This window comes from Carex rostrata, chromosome 15 (assembly GCF_964058835.1).
Source record: "Carex rostrata chromosome 15, lpCarRost1.2, whole genome shotgun sequence".
NCBI classification, from domain to species: Eukaryota; Viridiplantae; Streptophyta; class Magnoliopsida; order Poales; family Cyperaceae; genus Carex; species Carex rostrata.
This window is the reverse complement of record NC_135932.1, coordinates 7343350-7371070: the sequence shown is the minus strand read 5'-3', so window position 1 is coordinate 7371070 and position 27721 is coordinate 7343350. Positions and strand designations below refer to the sequence as shown.

The window sequence follows — 27721 nt, the reverse complement described above, 5'->3', positions numbered from 1 at the left end:
TCAAAACGCAATAGATCACAATAGATCACAGCCAATTGCAACCCTCAAAAGTGTTAACATAACTAATTCAAATTTGCATTTGCACAAGCATTGAAGCATAAACTACACAATTTCACTGATAGATTTGAACAAGCAAGCAATCAAATATGCATAAACTACATAAAATAACTAGCACAGAACTTGCAAGTAGAATATATAAGCAGTTCATACATAACACTGCACACACTCGGCAAGATGAGGTCCATCACAACGAACTCTCATACGCACACCGACAGACACAAACACAAACATAAAAGCAACACCAAACCGTGATCACACTGCTCTACCGAGCCATTATTTTTTATATATAATATTAATATACTATTCTATTATATCTAGACAGCAGGCAGCAAGCGTGTCACTCGGCCTTCTCTCCAGCAATGAGGTCCATAACAACACGCTTGAGGCTCCCACCATTCTTCACCAGCAACTTCTTGTTCATCACTTTGTTATTAAAACCCTACAGCCATATATATTCCATAATAATCAAATGAGTTGTCACCATGCATCTACAAAAATAGAAATTACACTATTTCAGTGGTCTGGCATCATTCACCATTTCCTTCAGCTCCTCAAGGAGTGGGTCCCACTCAGATATGCCGCACAGATCGTCCACAGACTGCTCCAGGTCATACTTGTTCAGCCTGAGAACTTCCTTGTTCAAATCAATCTGCTTGAAACCCATCTTCTCAAGCTCCTTCAGCAGCACATCCTCGTTGGACTCAGGCACTTCCAGCACTGGCACAGAGGGGCCAGCATTAGCTAAGGTTGATGGAATTGGAGTTGGAGAGAGATCAATGAGAGGATAGGAAACTGCAGGAGGAACAGAAGGGTTGGGCCCATTTGCAGTGGTCTCAGGATCAATAACAGGAACTTGGGTTTCATTAATAGTGGGCCCATTTACACTTAGTTCGGATGTATCTTGTACTTCCGTCATTTCCGCATCTGTGTCATTTTCTGGCAGCAGGTTCAGATTTATGGCAGACTTGACATCTTGCTCGGAGTTGCCAGGCTGTTCTACCTGCTCACCCATCAAAACGAAATATTTTTACAGACATTACAAACATGGAACACATTAAATAATTATTTTTTTAGATTGCAAAAGGCAAAAATGAGAGGATATATACCTGGAAAAGAACCCAAACTCTTTGACCAAACTTGTGCCCAGAAGGAGAAACAAGCCTCCAGTATGAAAGATACCTACCAGCTCTTGCCGGTGCACAGAAGTCAACAGCAATGTCAATCTCTTCATCGAGCGGTAATCCATTCACAGGAATCTACAATTGTAGCATTAAAAAAGTCAACTAAAGATTCTCCTAGCTCCAAATCAACTGAAACTTGAGAAAAAAAAATTACCTCAAGCTGATAAGAGATCCGTGTAGTGAGGTGGTCACCACCAACCCAGATGAGACGAGTACCAAAAGGCCAAAACGAGCAACCATTATTTCGCATCCGCCATATTTTTGTGAATGGTGTTGAAGGTGCCATAACTGTTCCATCTGGGATCGTTATGTCTTGAATGAAACGACTCTCAAGCTTTGAGCGCATTTTTGGGCCCCTCACTGGACAATGTGGGGGAGGGATGTTGAACTTTGAATGCTGAAATTAATAAGAAAATAATTGTCACTGACAATGTAACATGAACAAAAACATGGCATCTTTGTACTTTGTGTATTGAAAATATGAGATGTAGAATAAGAGGATTACTGTCTTGAAGTCCCTGGGATGCCGAGGTACAGGCGTGTCAATTTTGGTATACTCGGCCTCCTTGCCAAAGCATGCAAAACATGCAGCACACAAATCATAGTCATCTTTACTGTAAAAGAGGAACAATGTTAATAGCAGGTTATAGAGCAATGAGACTGCCACATAGCACCACTTGAAGAAAAAATATAAAATAAATAAACAAATAAATAAATAAACTAGAGGTCTAGAAGCTTACACAATGGACTTGTAACGTGGTCCAACAATTGGTGTCACATCACAAGCATCACATATGATCCCCCTGTGGCATGCCGGGTACATGCTATCATACCCATCTGCCTTCCTGTAGGGATGCCCAGCAGGAAAGAACCTGCTAGGATAAGGAGGTATGTCTGACAAGGGTGCATTCCCATTCCCATTCACACTGTTCGCAACAGAATCAGGTGCCTGAGGTCGTGGTGGTGGCGGTGGTGGTGCAAAAGGGAGAAATGGGGGAAATGGGAATGGGCGGTGCGGGCCATATGGATGTGGCGGCAGTGTAGGTAGTGGTCCACTAAATGGGCTCTGCAAGAAAGTTGGACTAAGTGGCATAGGTGGCGGCGGTGCAGGTGGTGGTCCACCAAAAGAGCCTTTCTGCGAGGGACTCTGCAACACAGCTTTCCCCTTGCGTTGCATCTCAGAAGCTGTTTTATTGTCTGCATCATTTTTATCCCCAGCCCCCTTTTCACGAGAGTTAGTATTAGGAAACCAGCTCGTAGCTCCCTTGTCTGAGACATGTACCACCTTTGGCTCTTTCATCTTGATCTTAGTTGCATTTTCAGAAGTTCTAGGTGCAGTTTCATTTGTACCACTTGCTGATCTTAAGGAACTACCAGAAGGTACATTAGCTGGCTGAGCAGCTTGTGATACAGTCAGTTTTGATAATGCATTGAGCATCTCAGTCAAAACCGGTGAATGTGAAGCTACAGCCTCTCCCAAAATATCCTCGCTGGCCTTGGAGAACATTCTGTTCAGGGGCTGAGGAAGAGACCTCAGTGCTTCTTCAACTGACGAACGAATCTGATTCAGACCATCGAGCGAAGTTGGGGGAATTGAGTTTGTAGCATTGGGTTTAGGTTCAGCGGCAGGAGCAGCATTAGATTGGGCTCTGAGTTGAACATTTATCCTCAGTGGATTTAACTTCTGGTTAATGGCAGCATCAGATAGGTCCTGGTCATCATCTAGCATGACAGTGTCACCATCTACATCTGTGTATGTCAGAATGACATCAGCGGATGGGTTTAGGTTAAAAGCCAGTATGATTTTCTCTCTCAGCTTGGCAATGTTGACATCCAAAATGTTCCGAGTGACACAAGCAGTGAAACGCTTGAGGGCGTCACCATACTTGACCTACAAATAAAATGTCGGAAAAGACAGATTAGACATCTAAATCTGCAATCTACACAAAACTTCAACAAGTAGACTCAAAAAGATATGTTGAAAAGTATACATTGATTAAAAGAAAACTAAAGATAACTATGGCAAATAAGAATGTTTGATGCATCAATATAGGTTATGCTTATAAAAAAAGGAGTTATGACTGTTACATGATTGATCTATGTGAATGTTTTTCAGATTTTTCATGAAAATTTGAATATATACACAAAAACAGATAGTGAATGAAAACTAATAGCAACCCCCAACTGAAAAAAAAATCACTGGCTTATTGTGCTATTACAAAGGAGATCACTCAGCTGTCAAACTTGGTTATTTTCAGCGTAAACTCAATATACTCTTGAATCACAGATAAAAGGTAAATCATTAATTCTTCCCTAGTGATGGCTCTTTTGTTCTATAAGTGTTTTATTAGAAATTGTCAGGGTTAGAATTTGACAGAAAATCCAAAGTAACATTACAAAGATCAAAAATTTTAATCCATCCCCACTTAATTTTTCTCTTCCTGCTCGTGTGATTTTAATCTAATCAAATCATTTCACCACAAACATTATTATTTTAAGTTTACTCTCTTGTCAACATCTTTCAACATTTATATCCCAGTCAACCCAATAAACTATAGGCTAGTTTGGGAGATTTATTAACACTTTTCACCAAGACCAGCAACAAAAGACAGAAATTGACAACAGAAAACCATACTCCTATCAAGCCCCAAATACCCCCATAATTTGCAAAAAGTTCTCTGACATAATTCGTAATTTAACAACAGCTCTAGAAACCTCACCGACAGAACCAACCCAAGTAGAAAACAACGAAAATGAAAATTTTCTTAGCTACAGAACTAGACCGGGAGATTCCCCAGTCTAAAACCCTAGATAATCTAAAATCGGTTCCATAGGTCGAGAAAACGTGGAAATTATACCTTGATCACCAAATCGTGTTGCGAATCCATCGCTGAAGGTTGTAGCACGGAGGAAAATCAAGAGATGATCGAAGCAGCAGCGTAGCCGTGAGCCGCCGAAAGCAAATTAGAGAAAAAAGCAAAACAAGGGGAGAGAGAATCCGACGAGCGCGTAACCGTAAGCCGCACTTAAATAGATTATAAAGAGGGGAAATGGGAAATGGGAAATAGGAAATGAGAAAGGTGCGATCAATAATTGGGTTGCTCTTCGGTGCTTGTATTTATAGAGGGATAGGCATTGCTTCGGTGCGAAGGCTTAGTTTAATTAGCTAGCCTTGCGGATCAAGTCCAATGGATAATGCATAATTATATAATTTTTATTTTTGCTTGCTTAATTGTTATTATTTCTATTATTGAGATTTAATGACATTGATATGGGACCGGGTCATTTTTTTTATCTAATAATAGTCAGGATGGATCCAAAATTTTCGTCGGAGTAAAAAATTATCAAATTAGATTTAAATCAATGTTCTAAATAGCATTTATAGCAACATAAAAAAAAAAGTTTTAGCGAATAGCGCAATTATAGCGAAAGTTATCATAAATAGCGTTTTTTTTATTTTAAAAATTATATTTTATATTTCTACTAATAGTAAACATGTCTCATAAAAAAAATGATTAAGAAGTTCTAATATTCATATTGAACCAATACAAAGTTCAAATTGTCATTCAAAATATCCCTAAATAAAAAAACTATTGATATATTTTATATTCAAAATATACTACTACCATATATTAATGCATAATACAAAATTTAATTAATATAGCGGTATAGCCCGCACATGTTCTATTATATTGATATAGCTTGATAAAGTAAAAAAAGTCCATATGGACATTAAGGCCCATTAAAATTGCAAAATTATAAGCCATGTAGCATAGCGGACAGCTATTGCCACTACGCGCTATAGCGACCGTAGCTTGATTAGCACAGTTTTACTCCATAGCTTAGTTTTTTATGTCCAAAACCGCTATAGCTAGCTATTTAGAACACTGATTTAAGCCCATTAACTAATTGGGTATTCAAGAAAAAAAATTTAACTTGTACTTTCTAATATTCTTACTTGTAATTTATGATAGTCTAACTTAATTTTAATTACTAATCATAATATAAAAAATTATTTTGATTTTAATACTAAATTTAATTCGAATTACAAATCAAATATTCTGAAAAAGACAAAAAAAAATTTAAAGATGACAAAATCGATCATAACTGATAAATCACCAATAAAATTCAAAATTCAGAGAAGATGATAATCAGCGACTAGTTAAATAAGTTTTATTGGCTTTCGAGGGAATTCTCGGAAAATATAGGTACCCTCATTTTAATTATAATAATAGAAAATTTCTACGGAAACTGCGAATCGATTCTTAATTTTTAGCATAGCTATCGTCATTAATTAACTTTCTTTTCCTTCAAGTCATCTAAAATTAGACTAAATAGATAGTTTCTTTAATTTGAAACGGAATAAAATGTCAATGGCTTGACAAGATGGCTTGTTGTGCTGATTCTAAAAAAAAATATCTTAAATATTGTGCAAATATATTTACAACACATTGCGAATGTTAATTGGGACTGCATCGGAAGCCATATAATCAACAACAAAAACATATATTCGCCAAAGATTATAAAGTAATTGAAGATTTATTAAAAAAATACATCAATTTGTACGACCTATGATGTATATATAAAATATTAGGATCTAAATCTGCTTCTATTCTTAAAAGAATAAGAGATCTTTTCTTATTTTGATTAAGAATAGAATAAGAGTAGATTTGAATCCAAAATATTATAATCGTTTGGTGACGCTTTTTGTCAATTCAACTGACCTTGTAAACAGGAGAGAATGCATTTATGTATTATTTTATTTATTCTTTTAATATAAATCAGAAGAAAATGTTATGGTTATAATAAAATTGACTCTCATTTTGTTCATAAAACTTTTATATGAATAATTTTTTTCACGTTTGATCTTAATAGTTTGAAAGTCTGATTTTCGCAAACGCCCCTACTTATAAGTAAAATATTATCAAGATTAACATATACCTTTAAAATTTTATCAAATAATTATGTCCAAACGTGATGACGCAAATTGTATTTACTAATGTAATATTTAACTTGCTAGTAATTTTTATTAACTTTGTCCATCTTTCATATCATATTAACATCAAAATTAGAAAGACATAACTAAATAGTTTTAAACAAATTGCACGCCAATTTATTTATACTAAATTTAGAGGTGGAGCTACATTCAGAAAATGAGAGTTAATTAACTCTTATTTATTTAAAAGTTTTTTATACTTATACATGATTTTATATATTTTTAAAATAAAATACTATAAATATGATAATATTGACTCTTATTTTTATCATATAAATTTTGTATGATTAATTCAATTTACATTTGATATCATAACTTGAATTGTTGTACCAACTATTAGCAACCGTCTTTTAGGTGAAAATGCATTTATAGCACAACCACATCTCAAGTCATGGAATCATCAAGCTGATTGATATTTTCCAAATATTATTAACCACTTGAAAATTAAATTTATTCGCTAATTTGATAAGTCAAATCAAATTTTGGGCAAAACCATATATTATTGGTATACTGATACATTTTGGACAAAATCAGCGATTGAACCATCGGTTCGAGCAGTAAACCGTTGAACTGAAGTTTTAACGGTTTGATGTCCGATCCGGTTCTGATAACATTGGTTATATGAGTTGGGCTGTGTTTTTAGCCAATTCGGACAATATTTTAAGCTAAACAGACACTAAATTTGATGGATTCTCTAAAATTATCAAAACGAACTGATTTTACTTCAAATAGTCTGCACAGAGTTATAATTATGATATATTCTAAATGAACGAGATGGCGGATCAATATCCACCGACTAGAGGATTAATTTTGCACGCCTAGGGCATGCCCGCCCGTGTACCCGTGCCCGGGGTACCCGTGTCCAAGCCCGGGTATAGGTCGGGTACTCGGGTACACGGGTACGGGCAAAAAAAGGGTCGGACTCGATTTTTTGGGCAAATACCCGATCATACCCGGACCGACCATACCCGTACCCGACCATACCCGTACCCATGTACCAGTGTACCCGTGCCCGTACCCGTTTACCCGTTGTACCCTACACGGGTACCCGTACCCGTTTAAATTCAAAATTCCCCCCAACCCATTTAAATTCTGTTTTTTTTTTCTGTTTTTTAAATCTGTTTTTTTATTTTTCTTTTCTAATTTCTGTTTTTTAATTTCTGTTTTTTAAATTCTGTTTTTTAAATTCTGTTTTTTAAATTCTGTTTTTTAATTTATGTTTTTTAATTTATGTTTTTTTATTTCTGTTTTTTAAATTCTGTTTTTTAAATTCTGTTTTAATTTCTGTTTTTTAAATTCTGTTTTTTAAATTCTGTTTTTTAATTTCTGTTTTTTTATTTCTGTTTTTTAAATTCTGTTTTTTAAATTCTGTTTTTTAATTTCTGTTTTTTAAATTCTGTTTTAAATTCTGTTTTTTAATTTCTATTTTTTAAATTCTGTTTTCTAATTTCTGTTTTTTTATTTCTGTTTTTTAAATTCTGTTTTTTAAATTATGTTTTAATTTCTGTTTTTGAAATTCTGTTTTTGAAATTCTGTTTTTTAATTTCTGTTTTTTAAATTCTGTTTTTTAATTTCTGTTTTTTAATTTCTGTTTTTTGATTTTATATGTTAGATTCATTTTTAATAGGTTAAAAAAATTGGTTTTTTAATTTATGTTTTTGAATATGTGAAGTAATTAGATTTGTTTTTAATAGGTTAGATTTCATTTTTGAAATTCGGATTTATTTTTAATAGGTTAAAAAAAGATGTTAGATTTATTTTTGTGAATATGTTACATTAGATTTTATTTTAAAAATATTAGATTTATTTTTAAATAGATTAGATTTATTTTTAAATAGATTAGATTTATTTTTGAAAATGTTAGACCTATTTTTGAATATGTTAGATTTATGTTGAATAGGTTAGATTTAATTTTGAATATGTTAGATTTATGTTGAATAGGTTAGATTTATTTTTAAAAATGTTAGATTTATTTTAAATAGGTTATATTTTTAATTTATATTTTATTGTTTTAAAGTAATTGATTTAAGATATTTTTTATTTATATTTTATTTAACCTATTAAATATAAATGAACGTTTACAAAATATATTATCAATTTAAAATGAACGTTTAGAAAATATATTATCAATTTAAAATGTAAACTAAAAATTTCAAGATATAAATAAATTATGAAACTATATAGTTAGAATGAGAATTTGAAAATAAAATAAAATGACTCGTGTAAAGAAATAAATAAACACATTTGTACTTTGCCGAATAAACATACAAATTTTCGCAAGAATAATTTTTATATATAAGTTACAAATTTTATTTATTTAGGAATTATAAAGATGTGACTTGATAATTTTATGTATATATATATATACACTATTTGATATTGAAGTATTGAACTATTCAGATTTTAAAAGTCGAATTATAAACACGTAATAATATTTATACGACACTGTTAAAAAAAACAGAAAAAAAATATACTAAAATTAAAAAATATATTAGAAATTGATCAACTTTTGATCTATAAAATAGTTTTTTTAGACAAAATCAATTGTCCTAATCTGAAAATAGTTTAATATTCTAATTCTCAAAATGAAAAAATCACTTTTATGCCTGAATCTCTGTCTTTTGCTCTCTTCAATGATGGAAATTAATTGTTTTGCTAATATTTTGTTTTGAATTTATTTGATTAAATATTAAGTGATATTTGACAAATTTCAAATTAAGTAATGAAAATGTTGAGTTTAAGAGTAGAAGAAAAAAGATAACAAAAATAAACTCAAATATTAGTTTTAGTGAAACTAAATAATTTGTCAAATATCACTAATTGACACAAATGTGATACACTAGAATTGCATAACACTTTTTATTATAACATTAAAAAATACACAGAATTGACATAAATTTCAATTTATTTGGATTTTTCTACAATTAGTTATGAATTTTCAAAGTTCTACCGTAAGAAAAAACTTCAAACATCTATAACTTTGGCTACGAGTGTCGGATTCACGCGTTCTTCGACTTTTCGGAAAGGGGAGAACGAGACGTATCCGATTTTGCAATAATAATTAGAATGAGAATTTAAAAATAAAATAAATGACTCGTGTAAAGAAATAAATAAATACATTTGTACTTAGCCGACTAAACATACAAATTTTGGCAAAAATAATTTATATATATAAGTTACAAATTTTAATTATTTAAGAATTATAAAGACGTGACTTGATAATTTTATGTATATATATACACACTATTTGATATTGAATTATTCATATTTTAAAAGTCGAATTATAAATACGTAATAACATTTATACGACACTGTTAAAAAAAAAACCAACAAAAAAACCAGAAAAAAAACAGCAAAAAAAAAAAAAAAACCCGTATCCGTACCCACCCTACCCGTACCCGGACCGCCCTACCCGTCAAGGGTACATGGGTACGGGTATAGGACGGGTAGGGTATGGTTTTGAAAAAAATACCCAACATACCCGTACCCGTACCCGTACCCGTATACCCTAGTACCCGTCATACCCGTACCCGAGACGTACCCGTACCCGTGCCCGGGTATACCCGGGGTACCCGTACCCGCCCGACCATTAATACACTACCACTGACAATATACTCGTTTAATTTGCGAATAATTAGTATATTAATTATTAAATGTTTTTTTTTTACTTTTTCGAACCAAACTCCGAATAAAACGCAATATATATATATATAGAGAGAGAGAGAGAGAGAGATTGACTAATATGCTTTCGGTAGCACTTCGGCCGAAGTGCTACCAGTTTAAATTTGAAATTTCAAAATCCAAAAAGTCGATCTGAACCGTTCATCTTGTTCTCCATATTAATATGTGTTTGGAGACCAAATTTTATATTTTTATGAATTTTTTTACTATATATTAAGTCACTTTGAAAATCGCTGATCCAACGGTGGCTTAACAAAACAGTGCTACCGTTGGATCAGCGATTTTCAAAGTGACTTAATAAATAGTAAAAAAATTCAGAAAAATGTAAAATTTGGTCTCCAAGCACATATTAATATGGAGAACAAGATGAACGGTTCAGATCGACTTTTTGAATTTTGAAATTTTAAATTTGGACCGGTAGCACTTCGGTCCATATGCTACCGAAAGCATGTTAGTCAATCTCTCTCTCTCTATATATAATACGTTTTATTCGTGAATAAAATGTGAGTCACGAATTATTTACAAGAAAAACGCGAGTCACGAATTATTCACAAGAAAAACACTTTTTTTTTGCTTCTTTATTGTACCGAATCATTCCCGAATTATACTGAATTATAAATTTTTGACTCTACTAAACCGAATTCAGACTATTTATTTGTCACTCTGATAACCATTAACCACTAGAATGCTAAAATAAATATGCATTTTTCACCGTATTACTTGGACCCACTAAATATTGATCGCAGCGATGGATTTTTTTTGTTTTTTTAGTCATTTCCCGTGATTAGATTTTTCACTGAATCTAATTAATGGGAGTCCTTATTTTCCTTTTTTTGGGAGGCTCCGATGGGCTTCTACTTGGATTAAAAAAAAAAAGAAGAAGGAAAAACTCTTCGTAGGCCCATAATTCAAGGAATGAAATCTGTTCCTTTTCTCAAGAAAAGGAGGACCCTCCTATTCTCCAATTCAAACCGTTTAAAATCGATCAAACGGTTTCAATTACATCTGATTTATTTTGTGCTTTGAGATTCGTGCCATGTTAAAAAGAAATTAAAACTGTTTGATCAATGTTGAACGGTTCGAATTGGATAATATGAGGGCTCTCCTCTCCTCAAGAAAAGGAGCGCTTCCATAATTCAATTCCGAGTGTATAAAATAATAGCAGGCCATTAGCCCAACAAAGAACCTATCGAGATCCCGCGAAATGCGGCCCAATGAAACCCAATTTGATTCCCTTCCCACAAAACCTCTTCGTGGTCCCGTAATTCAATTCCGAGTGTATAAAATAATAGCAGGCCATAAGCCCAACAAAAGAACCTGTGGAGATCCCGCGAAATTCGGCCCAATGAAACCCAATTCGATTCCCTTCCCACAAAACCTCGTCTTCATCCCCTCCAAACCCGGCCATCCATCCATCCATCCATCCCTCCCTTCCTTCCCGGTGGCCTCCGAGCGGCGCAAGACCTCCCTCTGACTACAGCTTCCCCTCTCCCCCTTTTTCTCTTTCAGATGGAAGCTTCGTCTAAAGGGAAGAACAGACGGAGGGGGAAGAAGCGGCGAAAGGCCTCCGGTAATCAGCCGCCGGAAGCCTCAGTTGACGTCTCTGAGCAAGCTCCGTCGGCCTTGACGTCAAAGCGGAGAAAGTTGGGGGCAGCAACTTCCTCCAAAGTCAACAAGCCTACTAGTTTCCTCGATAAGGTACCCAGTGAACTCAGTTTTTTTACTTCCTCGATAAGGTACCCAGTGAATGATATGGTGTCTGTTTATCTTAACCTACTGAGCTCCAAATCATAGGCATTGTCAGGTTGGGATGGATGTAGATGTAGGGATTTTGGGTAGGAATTAGCTTTGAGAATAGGCTATTGGGAATAGACTATTCGGTGTTTGATTGGGTTAGAATAGCTAGAATAAGGAATTCAAACTTTTTGTCTTATTAAAATAGGCTATTCGTAAGGGTTTTGAGATTTGGCTATTCTAATAAGACAAACAATAGCTATTCTTGATTGGCTATTCTAGCTATTTTTGTTTGGCAACCAATAGTATCTCTCGTTTGGAGTAAGAAATGTAGTTGGAAATTTGGTATACTGAGGTACAATTTTTGGCCAGGGTATGATTACTTCTCTGTGTATAGGATTAGTCATTAGATACTTTAGAGAGAGAATTTTACTAGGAATTGTATGGCTCTCATTAATACCAAAGCTAGCACTTCCGAGTAATGAATTTTTTTTTATGGTTTTTGTACCTTATAGTCTTTGGGTTTGAATTGCTAGTTGGTTTTTTATGTGCAAACTAACTGCATGGTCTTGTTTTGCATATTATTCTAAAATTTGTTAGTTTGCTCTCTTGTAATATTTTAATGCGTAGATGCGAGCTAGGCTATCTGGAGGACATTTCAGGATGTTAAACGAAAAACTATATACTTGCAGGTATTCATTTCCATCTGAACTGTATTTTTTTCTTTGTAACCCAAAGCTCTTATTGGAATTGAAGTATAATTCAAAATGTTCCTGTAGAGGGATAAAGTGGAGGGATAAGAGGACAACTCTTATAGCATATCCGGGCGGTGACAAGAGTTGTCACCTTATCCTTCCATTTTATCCCTTATTGAACATGACAACTATAGGTGTATGGTAGTTGCAAGAAGTTCGTGCGCAATCTAATTTTTGTTTTAAAATGAAATTTATAAAAAATCCGGTACTGTAATGGATGTGCAGTATAGTCATCTCCTTTTAACACTCGTCCTGCCCCCCAACCCAAAAAGCAACCACCTTAGGAAAAAAACATAAGAAAAAGAGAGGAAAACAACACAAAATTTACACACACAAGCACTGGCAGTAGTGTTTTGCTTGAAGGATTGCTAAGACCAGACAATAGTGAATTTCTTTTTCAACTTTTATCAGTGGCAATGAGGCATTTGATTACTTCAAGGAAGACCCGGAGCTATTTAGTGTGGTATGCATTGTCATTAATTTTTATTTGTACTTTTCTTTTAAGTTGGTTGGAGAATACTTTCACCTTTTGTATATCATGCACTTTGTACTGACTCCATACCATCTAGTATCACACAGGTTACCAAGAGCAGATGTCTCGTTGGCCTGAGCAACCAGTAAACATCATCATCACATGGTTAAAAAGCCGCAATCCTTCCTTGACTGTAGCTGATTTTGGCTGTGGTTAGGAATTATTTTTATTATTTATTGATTTACTTCCATCTATTTCAATGCAATATATGTTTTTAGGTGTAAAGTTCACTTATTATGTTACTGATACCTCAACTGTGTCCATTTTAGGGGATGCTAGACTAGCAAAAAATGTGAAGAACAAGGTTTTCTCCATCGACCTGGTTTCTAATGATCCATCTGTTATTGCTTGCGACATGTCTCAGGCAAGGATCGTTTTTCAATCCATTAGTTTTAATACTTCTTGAAATCTGACTACTCACTCTCTCTTACAGTATTCTTTCATGTTCTATTTTATTTAAAATTCTTTTACAGACCCCACTGGAGTCTTCGAGTGTTGATGTAGCTGTTTTTTGTTTGTCACTGATGGGAACCAATTACCCTAGTTACATAACTGAAGCTACTAGGGTTCTGAAAACAGGGTATGTTACAATAGTTTTACTATTCCAAGTGAGGTAAAATTTTTTTGGGTAACGTTTTGGTCCGTGCTTTAAATTATTTTATATGCAGTGGTTGGCTTCTGATAGCTGAAGTGAAGAGTAGGTTTGATCCAAATAATGGAGGGGCCGACCCAGTTGAATTTTCTGAGGCTATCAAAGATCTTGGTTTTTCTCTTGTTTCTCAGGTTTGCTTCTCTGGAATAGTAATATATTACTTCCAAGTTTCATTATTTCTTGTTGCAACTTCTTTAATCTGACAAATTTTATTTTGTAGGACATGAAAAACAAAATGTTTATTCTATTTTACTTCAGAAAGAAGGTTCTTAAACACTTCCTTTATTTGTCATTTGTTATCCCCTTACAGTTTTTAACTTTTTTATTAACAATTTGACTGAAATTTCATTTTAACAGCGATACTTCATGACCTTTGCAGGAAAAATCGGCGTCAGCTAGAAATATTAATTGGCCAGAGCTGAAAGCATGCATCTATAAAAGGCGCTAATAATTTGTATGTTATTGCATGGAATCCCTGCTCTTTAGTTCTATGTTTGTTGCAGGAATTTGAATTGTATGGATATTACTTAATAGTTCTCTGAAAGTTTGTAAATCATGTTAGACAGCTCGGATCCCTATCCTCCCAGGTACCTGACTCAACACAATTGAAACGGATGGCTCAGATTTACTCTCAGCTGGTCCTTGCTCGGGATGACAGAGGGGGCAGTATTATTTGTGCTTTGAGATTCTTGCCAAGTTAAATAAAACAATTTTGGACCGTCTGATTCAATTGTACTGGTAACCTGAGGGGATGTGAATTCAGACAGCTCAATCTACTTTATATTGATGTACATTCAGTTATGTTGTAGGTGTAGTCTATTTAAAATCATTTTTTTCAGTTAAATTTTTGTTAAGATGATTAAGGCCAAGTATGTTTAGTTAAATTTAGCATTCACTCTAGTCTATTATAGATGTTATAATAGAATATTACCTTTTCTTAAGCTGTTTCGGATTCGATTAAAGCTCCATTAACTGTTGTGAGGTTTTGTTTTCTTCCCTTAACTAAAGAAAGCAACAAACTATTTTATTTGCATTGACATAAAAGTTTTATCAAACTCTCAACTAGGGGTGTTCATCGGTTCGGTTGAAACCGAACTGAACTAGGCAAATAAAAAAGTTATAATTTGGTTTCAAAAATATTACCGAATCAAAGTTTTATTTCGGTTTGTTCAGTTTGTTTGGTTCAAATCAAAATATATTAAGTTTTTTATTAAAAGCAATTGATTTATAATAAACCGAAGTATATTAAGAAATAAACTGCGGTATTAAGAAATAAATTGGATATTAGAAAATAAGCTGAAATATTTAAAGCAATTGATTAAGAAATAATTCAGGGTATTAAGAATAAAACGGGACTGTCCGAACCAAATTCATAATATATAAAAATTCGGTCGGTTCAGTTATTTTGGTTTTGAAAATTTCCAAACTGAACTGTTTGGTGTAAACTAATTCAATTTGGTTCAAAACTGACTAAACCGGACCCACTAAACACCCCTACTCTCAACCGAATAATTTTGTGGATTTTACTGTGATAAATGGTATGTGAAGTACTCAGCTAGAGTTTTGTTGTACGACCATTTTAAGTCTATTATTATTTGAATTAGGAGTTGTCAAAACCTGGGATGTGGAAAAAAAAGATTTATGATTATTTTTTTATAAAAACAATTATAAGAACTACAATGTCATTTTGGTCTCATTTTTTTTTTTTAGATCAAAATGGTAATTCTGTCCGAGGTATTTTCACAATTTTTCAACGTATTTTTTTTCGAAATATGAGAAAACGCTTGTGACCGAAATAGCAATTTGGTCCAAAAAGAAAAAGCGGGACCAAAATGATATCTCGGTTTTTATGATTTTTGTAAAAAACAAAACAATCAAGTTGGTTTGGTATATAAAATATATATTTTTTATTTATGGTTTCTAAAAAAAATTCTGGGATGTGAATAACCTAGAAAGGGAATGTAAATAGAAGTCAGTCAATTTAGCTAGCTCTCTGCAAAAGGCGATGTGAAAACAGTATGTGAACCTGTCAATTTGAAGAGACGGAAATTATTAGGAAAATGTTGTAAATAACAAAAAAATAATTCATAAGATTCTTGTGTCAGGCAAATATCTCCGATCTATATTAAAACAAGCTCTAAAAATCATGAAAGTGTGCCTACATCTCGTATAAAATTGAACAGGGTCAATGATTTAGATTTTATATCTTGATTTAAAAAAAAATGTAAATATAAGTGAAAAATTGAATTTGTGACATAAAAAACTTGCGATTTTTTTTTCTTTTATATGAGAATTCCTCGAGCTGTGTCATACTTTAATAGAATAATTATTTTTAAATGTTCGAACTGATCATATTTTATGTTCAAAATAATCATTTTTTTGGTCTACATTAAGATTAAATAGAGTGGAAATCAAAATTTATATTAACTTGTATAATGATATGCGGCCATTTTTATTAATAACCAGAAAAAATAGTTTTTTACAAAAGTAACCCCAAAATCTGAGTTTTTCCAAATATAACCAAACCGCCAGGGATGCTGGCGGTCCAGTTCCTTACCAGACCGCCAGCGTTCTGGGCAGTCTGTTTTTTTTTTTTTTTTTAGAGATCTGATTTTTTTTCTTAATATTTTCATTTGTGAAGTTTTAGTTTTTTTTGCTTAGGGTATTTGCCAAAAAATAAAACATTTGATATATTTATAAGTGATGTCGTAACTCTTTATAACTTTCAATTGATTTGTCAGTTGGATATCACGAGTCTAAAGATAACACTAATTAAGGACTTGGTCTTGATTCACAACTTTTTTTTTAAGAGAATAATTGGAGAGCGAGAGAGAGAATAATTGGATTATTCACTAGTGGAGAACTTGGAATTAGTGTCGGCTGTTTATGGGTATTAGTGTCAGACATTAGGCGACACTAATCGAGCTGATACTAATACTTTGTAAATAGCCGACACTAAAAGTAAGGCATTAGTGTCGGCTATTTATTAAAAAACCGACATTAATAATATTAGTATCGGCTTTTTAATAAATAGCCGAAACTAATGTTTTTTTTTTTTTAAAAAAAAAATTTCAAAAATTCACTATAAATCATAGAAAATTCTAAAAATGAAAATTTTTGTTCTGGAATGCTCATATATTTTTGCTGAACTATATATAAAACAAAGATATCAAATAATTCATCATAATTTACAAATAACACTCACTAAATAAAATATCATCCAAATTGCTCATTTATTGTTATTCTTATAAATGGTTTGTGCAAACCCTAAAACAGAAAATACATAAAAGACATGACGTCTGTTTAAATACAAACCCTAAAAACAGAAAATACATAAAAAAAAAAAACATAAAAGACCCTAAAAACTCTAAAATTATAAAGAAAGGTCCAAAAGTCCATGAAGGAAGACTCGGATCGCGAATCTGAGCCCAAAAATGGGCAAAACAAATTATAGATTGTTTCGGATCCGGTTTTGGGCTGTGGAGTTCCTGTCAAAATTTCAGCCCGATCCGACGGACGGATCAAAAGTTACGCCCCTTTTCGTGAAGCATGCGCAGGACCATATTGCATCACATCTTCTGGTATTTGCCTAGAAGAAGCGGCTAGGTTTGAGAAGATCAGATCGGAGAGAAGCGTGAAGCGAAGTGAAGGCTATGTTTTAAACCCTAGGCGTGCGTTTGAAAGAGGTGCGCAGGACTTAAAATGAAATTTTTTTAGCTTTAGTGTCGGCTGTTTATAAATAGGCGACACTAATAACTGAGAATTTTTTTTAGCTTTAGTGTCGGCTGTTTATAGATAATTCTTGAATAATCTCTTAGGCTTTTAACTAAACAAAATACTGATCGTTGTACTAAAACTTAAACTGCATTTTTGAGGCACTAAACGATGTTTTTTTTTTTTAATTCTGATGCTTCGGATATTCAGGGGTTCTCCCTAAATGACGTTATTTTTTGGCAAATACTCTAAGCAAAAAAAACTAAAACTTCACAAATGAAAATATTAAGAAAAAAAATCAGATCTCTAAAAAAAAAAAAAAAAAAAAAAAGCGGACCGCCCAGGTTTCTGGCGGTCTGGTAAGGAACTGGACAGCCAGCATGCCTGGCGGTTTGGTTATATTTGGAAAAACTCAGATTTTGGGGTTACTTTTGTAAAAAACTTTTTTTTTTGGGTTATTAATAAAAATGGCCGAATGATATGCAGCTTTCATTCACCGCATTCTCCTCATATTCTGCAACTTTATTTCATCAACTTTTTGTCATATAAATCTATTATGAGGAGGGATCGGATGACAACCTTTTTTAGTGATATCGGATGACATCGTGCATTTTCAAAGTCCAAACAGTCGATCTAAACCGTTCAACTTGATGGATATGTTAAAATGTGCTTGCAGGTCAAATTTTACATTTTTCTGAATTTTTTTACTATTTATTAAGATGAGTACAAAAATTCAATGGTATGAATATAGTGATTTTGTTAAGTACTTAATAAATAGTAAATTAATTTTAAAAAATGTAAAATTTGATTTGCAAACACATTTTAACATATTCATTATGTTGAACGGTTTGAATCGACTGTTTAAACTTTAAAAACTTTAAAAAAACACGATATTATCCGATGTCACCTAAAAAGAGTGTCATCCGATCCCTTCTCATCTATTATATGGATGAGCAAACTTATTGTTTCATTCGTGTTTTTTTAATCTAAATATCAAGCTATGTCGTCAAATACTGATTCGAGTAGCTTTTTAATTTTTAAATTAAATCATTCTAACTGAAGCATTACCTGCTCTTTTTAGTATTACCTTTGTCTTGATGTTGTTCTAAGCCATATTTAGTCGTATATCAAATTTACCATTTATAGTATTTAATTAGTCGTATCGGTTTAAATTATTGTGGTCTTTTATGGTACTGACAGGACAAATTCAGAATTTTTGTCAGGATAAGATACTAATTAGATTCAAACTCATTAATTTATCGGATACACAATTATAATTCATTCTCTATAACTATGTTTATTAAAAAAATTATTATAAACATAAAATCAATTGACACGGTATTGAAAGCCGTGGGCGAAGAACATGCCGTGCATTTTTTTTTTCTTTCTGAAATTTTCAAAAATTATGCTTCTTTATCTTGTTGTCATCTTTTTCGCTCTTTCTTGAAACCAATTTATTAATTTCTTTACTTTTGTTAGCCACATTATAGTGAATTGTAAACGTATCGTGTCGTGGCACGCCATGCATGCCATGTCTTGTTCGAAGCTAGTACCATACCGTGTTGTGCCGTGTTCGTCGAAATTAAAAGTGTTTAGCCATATTCATGCTAGAAATATCGTACCTTACTATACATAAATTCGCAATCACGACTTAAGAACACAATTCGTAAGATAAACACAACACTCATAAGAACACAGCACGATCACGACTTAACACGGTACATGCATCCTGCCATAACCCAATATTCCGTACATGCCGTGTTTACGTATTACGTGTATTTTTGTTATTCCCACACTGCCACACAGCTTGTTGCAGAGGAATAGCAACAAACAATCATAGATTGTACATGTTAAAAACTCCAGCGTATACTTGATTAAGATTAAAAAAAAAAAGGAAGTCAATTTTATACTTCTGAGTCTAATAATGCCCTGATTACGAGGACCTTTCTAATACTTTTTTTGTATTTTTTTTTGGCAACAAAAACATAGGCTTGGAAAAAAAGAACCAAAAAGTAAGTTATTGATTAAAGTGTGCTTCACTTTAGAATTTTCTTTTCCTATAATATAAAACCAAATGCAGTTATGAAGCAATAACTTACTCTAAAGTGAAGCACACTTTAATCTTTTTTTTTTTTTAATTTTGACATTGATTGTTAAGTATAATTTTTATTAATTAAAACGTAAGATACATCCATTGTTCTACATCCAAAATATCATCCAAACTACATCAACATCTAAAAAACATCAACATCTAAACATCAACATCTAACAACACAAACAACTAAAACAACAAAAAAACAAACCATATCCTTTAGGCTTTAGTGGTAGACACCGATAACCTTCAGTATTGGCAGGCTAGCGACCAAAGGAAATGAGACATATATATATATATATATTTTTTTTTTTATTTGGGTTGTGTGCGGAGAAGGCAGGGTGCCACGGTGGTGGAGTGCAAAGAGAGAGGAGAGCTGACGATTAGGGCTATATACTGCTGCCAACTGTTCTTAGTTCTCCCAACAATGGTGAAGGAAGAGAAAGTGCCGATAGACAAGAGAGATGATGACTAGGGTGATTATCGTCAACTTTCTCTTCTCCCGATGGATAGGTGCTGGGTAGTGGGTAGGAACGAGTAGCGCTTGCTGCCGGCTAGGATTTTTTGAAGAGAAAGCGGGGTGGACGAGAGTGGAAGAGGGCGGAGGAGGAAATGGAGAAGGCAAGGAAAAAGAGAAGAGGGTTGTCGGTGAGGATCTCCGCTCCCCTCAAGGGGGAGCGGGAGGCGAGGACGGGGCTGAGGAGTTTTGCTGGCAGAGAGATGGGAGGAAGGAGATGAACAGGGTTGAGGAAACTTGCGGCGCGAAGTGAAGCACACTTTAATCAATATGGATTTCCAACTAAATATATGTAGATTTTTTCTGTGACTACCGACACATGCAACGCAAATTTGTTGCCAGCCTAAACAATTAGAACAATTCTAATCATGAATTTGCACATTTTTAGGTCCTATTCGGCTACAGTAAAAAATTTACTGTTCATGTGGGAAACAAAAATTCTCTCAGAGTGAATTTTTATTTTCCCACGTGAATAGTAAAAATTAGTTCAAAAATTTTGCAATCCCATCACCATTTCCTTTCCCCTCCGTCCGTGGAGCAGGTCCTTAGTACATAATTTTTGATGAATCTTGAAGGTCATATTAGCACAAAATTATTCAATCGTCAAGGATAGTAACGAATTAAGTTAATTATGAATGATCCATTCAAATTCATTTATACTAAGTGTATATATTATGCAGTAAGATAGCTTTTTTCTACAAACGAAAATGTTGTATTTAATTATTGAACGAATAAATTTAATTTAGTGTTTTATTAAATATTAAGATGTCATTAGAATATTGAAAAAAAAAATTGAGGTTTAGAATTGTATATGGAAATACCTAGGAGAAGAGTATTTTAGAAAGTTAGGTAAATATCTAAATCTAGAGTACTTTTGAAAAATATATAGATACTCTAGAAAAATATATATAGGAAAATGATAAGGATGGGAAGCAAAAATATGTAGATATTCTCCCGATTTTTTATTAATAAAAAATAAAAATAAAATAAATATCAGGAAAGGAGATCTTGAAAAATCAAAATATAAAAATGAGATGGTTTATTCTGTTCTACACCGTAGTTAGACGGGATAAAGTATCCTGTCTCATTAATGTTATCGTAACTAACAATCTAACTAAAAAAAAAAGCTAGACGGGACAAACCATCCTATACATTACTGTAGCAATTTTTTTGTTTTTATTTTCATTCTCTTATATGAAAACAAACCCCAAAAAAAATATTGCTGTAGTGCTGAACAGAATAATCTATTACGTCCAAGATTTTTTTTTCTTGTTTAGCGGGGTTAAGGATTTAAATTAGTGGGCCGGAAAATTTTATATCGTCCGGAAAACAGAATAATCAATTCCAGATTTTCTATATTTTAATTTTCTAGCAAAACAATATTTATTTTATTTTATTTTCGATTGTCATGGAACTAAGATGTTTTTAGAAGTAGACAAGACAAGTATAAATGAAAGTGGAGTAGAACTAGGGTGCTCTTAAGCTCACCAAAGTTTTGGTGAGCTTAACTCTAAAACTCATTAAATCGATTTCAAATGACGAATCCGAACCATTGAAACCCTCCTACCTTACGTGTGATGCATCTACATGTGAAATTTTTAAACATTCGAATTAATTTAGTATAAAGTCAAGCGGTCAAAATTAGAAGGTTAATCAATTAATTTTAGTGCATTCATTTTTGAACGTTTTTTGACTGCTTGACTTTATACTAAATTAATTCAAATGTTTAAAAATTTCACATGTAGATGCATCACACGTAAGGTAGGCGGGTTTCAACGGTTTGGATTCGTCATTTGAAATCGATTTAATGAGTTTTAGAGTTAAGCTCACTAAAACTTTGGTGAGCTTAAGAGCACCCTAGTTCTACTCATGAAAGTGATATATATTTTAGCCTTGACTGCATCAGTCAATTTTTCAAAAAATAAAAAATAATATATATATATATATATATATATTTTGATATGTAACTAACAAATCATGAAGAAAACTAAACCACCTTTCGAGAACAATCTTGTTTCTTTCCTTAGTTTACTAAGTCAAAGCGTCAACTCCACCATATATATTAATAAAAAAGTTGAAGAGTAAGCTTGGGTAACAAGAAAGGCACGGACAAGCAGGGTGAGGGTTTTAAGCTTCGCTGTCATTTCTCGGGTGCTGCATAGTGGGAGACCATAAAGGACAAATCATAGCATCGCTTCCCAAATGTTTTCTCCATTTATCGTATGGAGCCTTAACAGTTAAGGGTCAAGGATACTCCAATGGAGGAGTTGAAAATGGAGACGATGATGATCTCATGGAGATAGCGACTCCGAACCTCTTGGTCCGAATCAGCTTTTCCAACGCGGACCCTGGCTTACTCCGAATTCGTATCCTCTGAGATATCTCAAACTTTGCGTGACTTTATGTAAAATCTCAACCGTTTAAATACGTTCTGCACGAATCTCGAAGCACACATAATACTGACCCCCTGCATCGCCCCCGAATAGGCATCGGACACGTCGGTCACGCAAAAGTTGAGATATCTCAGAGGATACGCACTCGGCTTACTCCTTCAGTGTCCTACTGGCGATCTCGTATCCTCTGCATTAACCCAAAAAGGAATCTTTTGAGTTAATACATTTAAACCGTTAGATTAGCTTTGAGATTCGTGTAAATTAGATCCGCGCTGTTTTAGGCGAGGGTCGGATGCACTAATATTAAAGATCCCTACTGGCCTAGCTCCCAAGCCAAGCGGGACCCACCAAACCCGGGTTCAGACCCTAACCCGATACGGTCTTTCCTCTAGGCACATTTTCCCGCCTATATAAGATTACTTAGCTCAGTGGAGAAAGGGAAAGGGACCCGAAAGACTCGTAATGACTCCGTTAAGGCGTTAAACTATTTATAAGAGCTTCTCGTAGGTTCACACTAGCGAGCTGCTTCTCAGACAAGGTGCTACTCTGATTATCGCTTCAAGCGGCTCCGGAGCAATGGCAAGGTACTGATTTTGAAGTTTCGACGCGTATCGATTGTGATATCTACTCTTTCCATTTGGGGACAGCTTGAATTTGGGATCGATTTGATCGCTAATTGGTTTTTGTTAGACTGCAATGTGATTGATTTTCCCTATTATTGTCGATGCTTTGAGTTTGCTCGGATTATGAAATTTGGACTCGCAAAGGAAAGGGAAAGGGAAAGAAAAAGCTAATACAAACAACACTGCTCTCTGTTATTTTGGGGGCTTAAGGCCTAAGCTGGCATTGGTTTCGGGTTTATTAGCTGCGAATTTTAGGATAAATATATTTATTTTGGTCATGTGATTACCTATTACTTAATTTGGTCGAAGTTCTTTTATAACTTGAGTTTTGCAAAATATATATATATATATATATATATATATATGGTTTTTATGGTAACAACCTTCTTAATGTTATACTGGTGTAGGGGTTTAGGGTTTCGTCCAATGCTTGAACTGAAAATCAAACAGAAATTTATTGTCATTTATATTAATACTTTTGGTCGAACTTGAATTTTACTCTCAAAATGAAGTGTTGCTAAGGAAATTTAATTCTTTGCATTTTGATCAATTGTTCTTGTTTGCTAGTAGGGTTTAACCACGAGATAATTAATTCTGTTAGAAGATGTTTATTATGTACAGTTTAGGGATTGGCATTTATCAATCGTCACATCAGACATACCTTTTTAATGTAATAATTTGATTAGTCATTTTACCATCTCGAACTGGTTTAATTTGCTAATAAGATTTATTAGCATGTAATGTATTTGAGTCTTCCCTTATTTGGGATTATGTTCAAAGAAGGAAGCTTTTGGTAGTGCAGAAGTTCTCATCACAATGATTCTAGACAATTATTTCTACAAAGGACATAGAAAATTTAATTCATGGTTTTGCTGCATTGAAATTGAAGTTTATTGAATTTAAAACAGTCAAATATTTTCATTACAGCCCAGAACTTGTTATTTTTGGATATCACAGCTTAAATATTTGCATTACAACCCATATATGTGGTTTATTTATTACTAATAATACCTGAGGTTTGTTATAAAGGGACTTGAGAGTTGAGACTGGTGCATAGTAGTGTCGAATGAGTAATTTTCTTTAGGGCTCAAAGTACAGGGGTACCTCCAAGAGGAAAAATATTATATTTGGGGTTGAATATGGAAGTTGATATGTTGACTGAATATTTCCTATCACTGAGAGAAACTTGATTTGTTGGAACTTTGGTGCATAATGATATTTTTGGTCTTCAAAGAAAGATAATTTGGGTAGTCTACCATTTTTCGTTGCAAATATAGTAATTCATATTCTCCTACAACATACAATTTGATAAATTATGAATGGCTGATTATTTAGGATTTCCTTTTTGTCAAAATTTGTATCAATTAAGCAATAACTCAATGACCTTTTTCCCCTTCTACTGCAGAGCATGGCTTGTCACTAGCAGAGGAATTGCAAAGAAGATAAAAGAACCTGCTCAATTTTCAAGCAAACAAATATTTGAACCGAGTGAAGAAGCAAAACGGGAATGCCCCAACTGTAATCATGTGATCGATAATAGTGATGTAAGGTTTTGTTACAATATAATGCACTTCTCTGCTATTTATATATAATTGATTTAGCACCAGTTGGTGCATGTAGGTTCCAGGCTTTGAGCCATGACCGATCCCCAATTTGGCATGGATTACAATTTGAGTTAGATTTCCATTGAGTTTTAGATGAAGCAAAACAGAAAGCAAAGTACGCAATATTATATTAAAAAAATAAAATAACGCAAACTACTGGAATTATAAGAAAAATGAAATGGTGTACTGTACTATTATGTCAAAATCCGAACATGCTAGTGTGATATAGTAGCTGCAAAACTTTGTCATATAGCTTGTCTGTCCTACTTAAAATTACCAAGTGCATAACTGTTTAAAAAAAAAAGTTTGTTGAATTCATGCCTTGTTTATGTCAGTAATCGCATTTCTAATTATCTTATCGTTTTTTTATATTTAGGTAAACATAGAATGGCCAGGCCTCCCGGCTGGTGTCAAGTTTGACCCATCTGATCTTCAATTGATCAAGCACCTTGAAGGTAAAGTGGGTATGGGTAACTCAAAGCCCCATATGTTCATCGATGTGTTCATTCCAACTATTGAGGAGGAGCAAGGTATTTGCTACACGCACCCTGAAAATCTGCCAGGTGATGATGCATAATGCTTGTTTTGTGCTTTTGTTAGCTAAATAAAATGTGCATTTGACTCATTTTCTTTTGTTCTCAGGCATCAAGAAGGATGGAAACTGTGCTCATTTTTTTCATAAGATCTCTAATGCTTATGCCAGTGGAGACCGCAAGCGCCGAAAAATCAACACTGAGGACAGCAGTAGCATCTCTGTTGGGCATGTTAGGTGAGTTGCACAATAGTTTCTCTAAAAGCTTAAGCTAATAGATGGAAGCTGGTTTTAATATTATGTGTTCATAACAACCTTTCCCTGCATGTAATAGAAGTCAATTTCTATCTAAATCAGTCTCTCCTTCTTCAATATAATCTTAATCTATCAAAATCTCTTGCCCTCATAGAACAAGAAACTAGATGATTATATTAATTTACATTGTATTTTTTAAAGGCAAATTTCACTTTTTATTAGGTGAACAAGATTGCGAAGACAACCAATTATTGACAATAGCATTCAGAAAGGCTTCAAGAAAACCTACCAAAATCTCTTAACACTTACGCTCAAAGAAAAATAAACCTAGATGTTTAAATTAATTTGCATTGTATTTTTTGAAGGCAAATTTCATTGTTTACTAGGTGGCACAAGACCGGGAAGACAAAACCAATTAAGGAGAATGGCATTCAGAAAGGCTGGAAGAAAATAATGGTTTTGTACAAGAGTGCACAAAGGGGGTGCAGGGCTGATCATAAGGCCAATTGGGTGATGCATCAGTACCATTTGGGTACAAAAGAGGAAGAGGAAGAGAAAGATGGCCAGATGGTGGTTTCAAAGATTTTTTATCAACTGGGCAAAGAAAAAGAGAAGCTTGAATCGGAATCTGTGGAGGGCGAGGATGACAATATAACCGTGCATGCAACTACTGTGAGTCCCAGGACTCCCATGCCAAAGGCTCCCCAGCCGCCACATCAGAAGAAAAGTAGCCAAGTTGAGCTACCAGTGCAGAATGTGGAACTAGTGGTTGGTCAGGTATGATGTTTATTATAGCATGTTATTATGTCTTATTCTTTTTCCGGGCCATTGTCAATTTAATTTTAGCAATGTTTGCATCCAAATGAGTAATATTCTTGACAAGTAAGAGTGATTCGAGAAACCAATGTCTCCTGTTTGAATACAGAAATGTAAAATGTTCAAGTTAATACAATATCGTTAACATAGCTCCAGACCTTAATCTGGGAAGCTGAACTAAACACTATACACCATCTAGATAAATCTAAAGTAAATTGTTCAAGTACTGTTATGATAATGCTGATGTATCATTGAAACAGGACATGCAGCATCAAGAAAAACCGACATCACCAGTTGTGTGTCTGAAAAATGAAGGAACCTCTGTTTTGTGGGAAAATGAGTCTCAAGCTGTTGAAGAATCTGACCCAAATAAACTGGACCACTCGTTGTTATGCCATGAAGTGCTTGATTCATTTCCCCTGGATAATTCTCTGGATTTTGGCTTGGATGGTATTCTGGATGCATATTGTGTTCGATCTGACCTTAGGTGCGGAAATTTTACCTCGCCTCCAGATCTTCATATCTCTGTAAGACAAATGCTTCCATTTTCTTATTATTTATGGTTTTACCAATAGTTTTTGTAAGTAATCCACAACTGGTAGTGCTTCTACTTGTGAAAATTTTCCCAACCTGCATTGTCAACCAAATACCCAGAATGCCAACAATTACTGAAATAAGATAAACAAAAGGTGATATTCAAGAAGTTAAACAGGGAAGAAGAACCAAGTAGCCAAGGAAGATTAAAAAAAAAGGAAACAAAAATCAATATGCTCTAAAATCCTATTAGTAGGGGTAAGCCACCTCACTGTAGTCCACAATGATTATGTCAGTTCTTACTAACATTGTAATAATTTTGATTCTTTTTCATTTTTTCTTTCCCATTTTCAAACTGTGCATCTCAGTCATAGTTGACAGATAGGTGACATGTACCATGTCCATCTACCATAATGAACCAGAATTCTGGGAATATTTCATGTATATAATTTCTTTTATTTTAATATGATGGCAGGAGTTACCATTTGGCTCTCAAGATAGCATCTCTTCCTGGTGGCAGGACCATGATTAAATTTTGTACAGGTGCATGAAGCAAAATGTGAAAACAGAGACCCAACTTTTGTGTGTTCTTTTGTGTCACGACAGAGACCCAACTTTTGTGTGTTCTTTTGTGTCAGAACAGAGACCCAACTTTTGTGTGTTCTTTTGGGTCTTGTGACAAGTTGTATAGGACTAATTTTGGAACCCGTTATTTAGTTAGACAACTTAATTACTCTTAAAATTTTCTTAGTTTCATTTTGTTTCTTTTATTAAGACTTACTGAGCTAATGTCTAAAGCAAACTTAATTTGCCTTCTCTGCCATTACCAAGGACTACAATCTTATGGATCCGAATCTGCTGAAATTCGAGATCAGTACTGTTCACCCTGAAATCCCTGCAATCCGAATCCAGCCGTCGAACTGTTTTGAAATACATGCAAAGAAAAATCAGCTGTTTTGAGATGCGTTCTCAAAAAAATTTGATGGCTAGATTTCGGATTGCAGGAATTTCAGGGTAAACAGTACCCGATTTCAGAATTTCAGCTGATTT

The 27721-nt window shown here is 33.8% G+C and overlaps 3 protein-coding genes across 5 annotated transcripts; 2 read left to right on the top strand and 1 right to left on the bottom strand.

Moving 5' to 3' along the window:
• Positions 1-165: 165 nt before the first annotated feature.
• Positions 166-24433, bottom strand: NBR1 (ubiquitin-associated (UBA)/TS-N domain-containing protein / octicosapeptide/Phox/Bemp1 (PB1) domain-containing protein). 2 transcript variants are annotated; one of them, XM_078316158.1, is made up of 8 exons: positions 24424-24433; positions 4100-4197; positions 1982-3132; positions 1747-1855; positions 1396-1638; positions 1167-1316; positions 596-1060; positions 166-499 (listed from the first exon to the last, which is right to left on the bottom strand). In XM_078316158.1, exons 2-8 carry the CDS (start codon positions 4127-4129, stop codon positions 398-400), a joined length of 2250 nt encoding a protein of 749 aa, XP_078172284.1. In that variant the 5' UTR covers positions 4130-4197; positions 24424-24433; the 3' UTR covers positions 166-397. The 2 variants fall into 2 exon arrangements, with proteins under 2 accessions (XP_078172284.1, XP_078172283.1); XM_078316157.1 differs by lacking the exon at positions 24424-24433 and having other exon boundaries at positions 4100-4287.
• On the top strand, positions 11278-14556 carry LOC144566198 (S-adenosyl-L-methionine-dependent methyltransferases superfamily protein). Of its 2 annotated transcripts, XM_078316139.1 has the most exons (11): positions 11295-11616; positions 12283-12344; positions 12819-12870; positions 12977-13091; positions 13209-13303; positions 13413-13519; positions 13608-13722; positions 13812-13856; positions 13971-14087; positions 14126-14160; positions 14362-14556. In XM_078316139.1, exons 1-9 carry the CDS (start codon positions 11428-11430, stop codon positions 14037-14039), a joined length of 849 nt encoding a protein of 282 aa, XP_078172265.1. In that variant the 5' UTR covers positions 11295-11427; the 3' UTR covers positions 14040-14087; positions 14126-14160; positions 14362-14556. The 2 variants fall into 2 exon arrangements, with proteins under 2 accessions (XP_078172264.1, XP_078172265.1); XM_078316138.1 differs by having other exon boundaries at positions 11278-11616; positions 13971-14160.
• On the top strand, positions 22758-27475 carry LOC144566208 (SUPPRESSOR OF GAMMA RESPONSE 1-like). The gene is made up of 8 exons (XM_078316159.1): positions 22758-22891; positions 24336-24474; positions 24911-25097; positions 25177-25303; positions 25708-26098; positions 26398-26664; positions 27147-27265; positions 27315-27475. The coding sequence occupies exons 1-7, from the start codon at positions 22884-22886 to the stop codon at positions 27201-27203; spliced, it is 1176 nt and encodes a 391-aa protein (XP_078172285.1). The 5' UTR covers positions 22758-22883; the 3' UTR covers positions 27204-27265; positions 27315-27475.
• The last annotated feature ends 246 nt before the right edge of the window (positions 27476-27721 follow it).

Bases quoted from the DNA above. Each gene is read 5' to 3' on its own strand.
- LOC144566208 (XM_078316159.1), top strand. The intron at 24,475-24,910 runs GTAAGGTTTTGT...TTTTATATTTAG, and splicing joins ATGTGATCGATAATAGTGAT to GTAAACATAGAATGGCCAGG. The intron at 26,099-26,397 runs GTATGATGTTTA...TCATTGAAACAG, and splicing joins TGGAACTAGTGGTTGGTCAG to GACATGCAGCATCAAGAAAA.
- NBR1 (XM_078316158.1), bottom strand. From the start codon at position 4,129: ATGGATTCGCAACACGATTTGGTGATCAAG. The intron at 3,133-4,099 runs GTATAATTTCCA...TTTTATTTGTAG, and splicing joins AACACGATTTGGTGATCAAG to GTCAAGTATGGTGACGCCCT. The intron at 1,639-1,746 runs GTAATCCTCTTA...TATTAATTTCAG, and splicing joins ATCCCAGGGACTTCAAGACA to CATTCAAAGTTCAACATCCC.
- LOC144566198 (XM_078316138.1), top strand. From the start codon at position 11,428: ATGGAAGCTTCGTCTAAAGGGAAGAACAGACGGAGGGGGAAGAAGCGG. The intron at 11,617-12,282 runs GTACCCAGTGAA...TTTAATGCGTAG, and splicing joins CTACTAGTTTCCTCGATAAG to ATGCGAGCTAGGCTATCTGG. The intron at 12,871-12,976 runs GTATGCATTGTC...CATACCATCTAG, and splicing joins ACCCGGAGCTATTTAGTGTG to TATCACACAGGTTACCAAGA.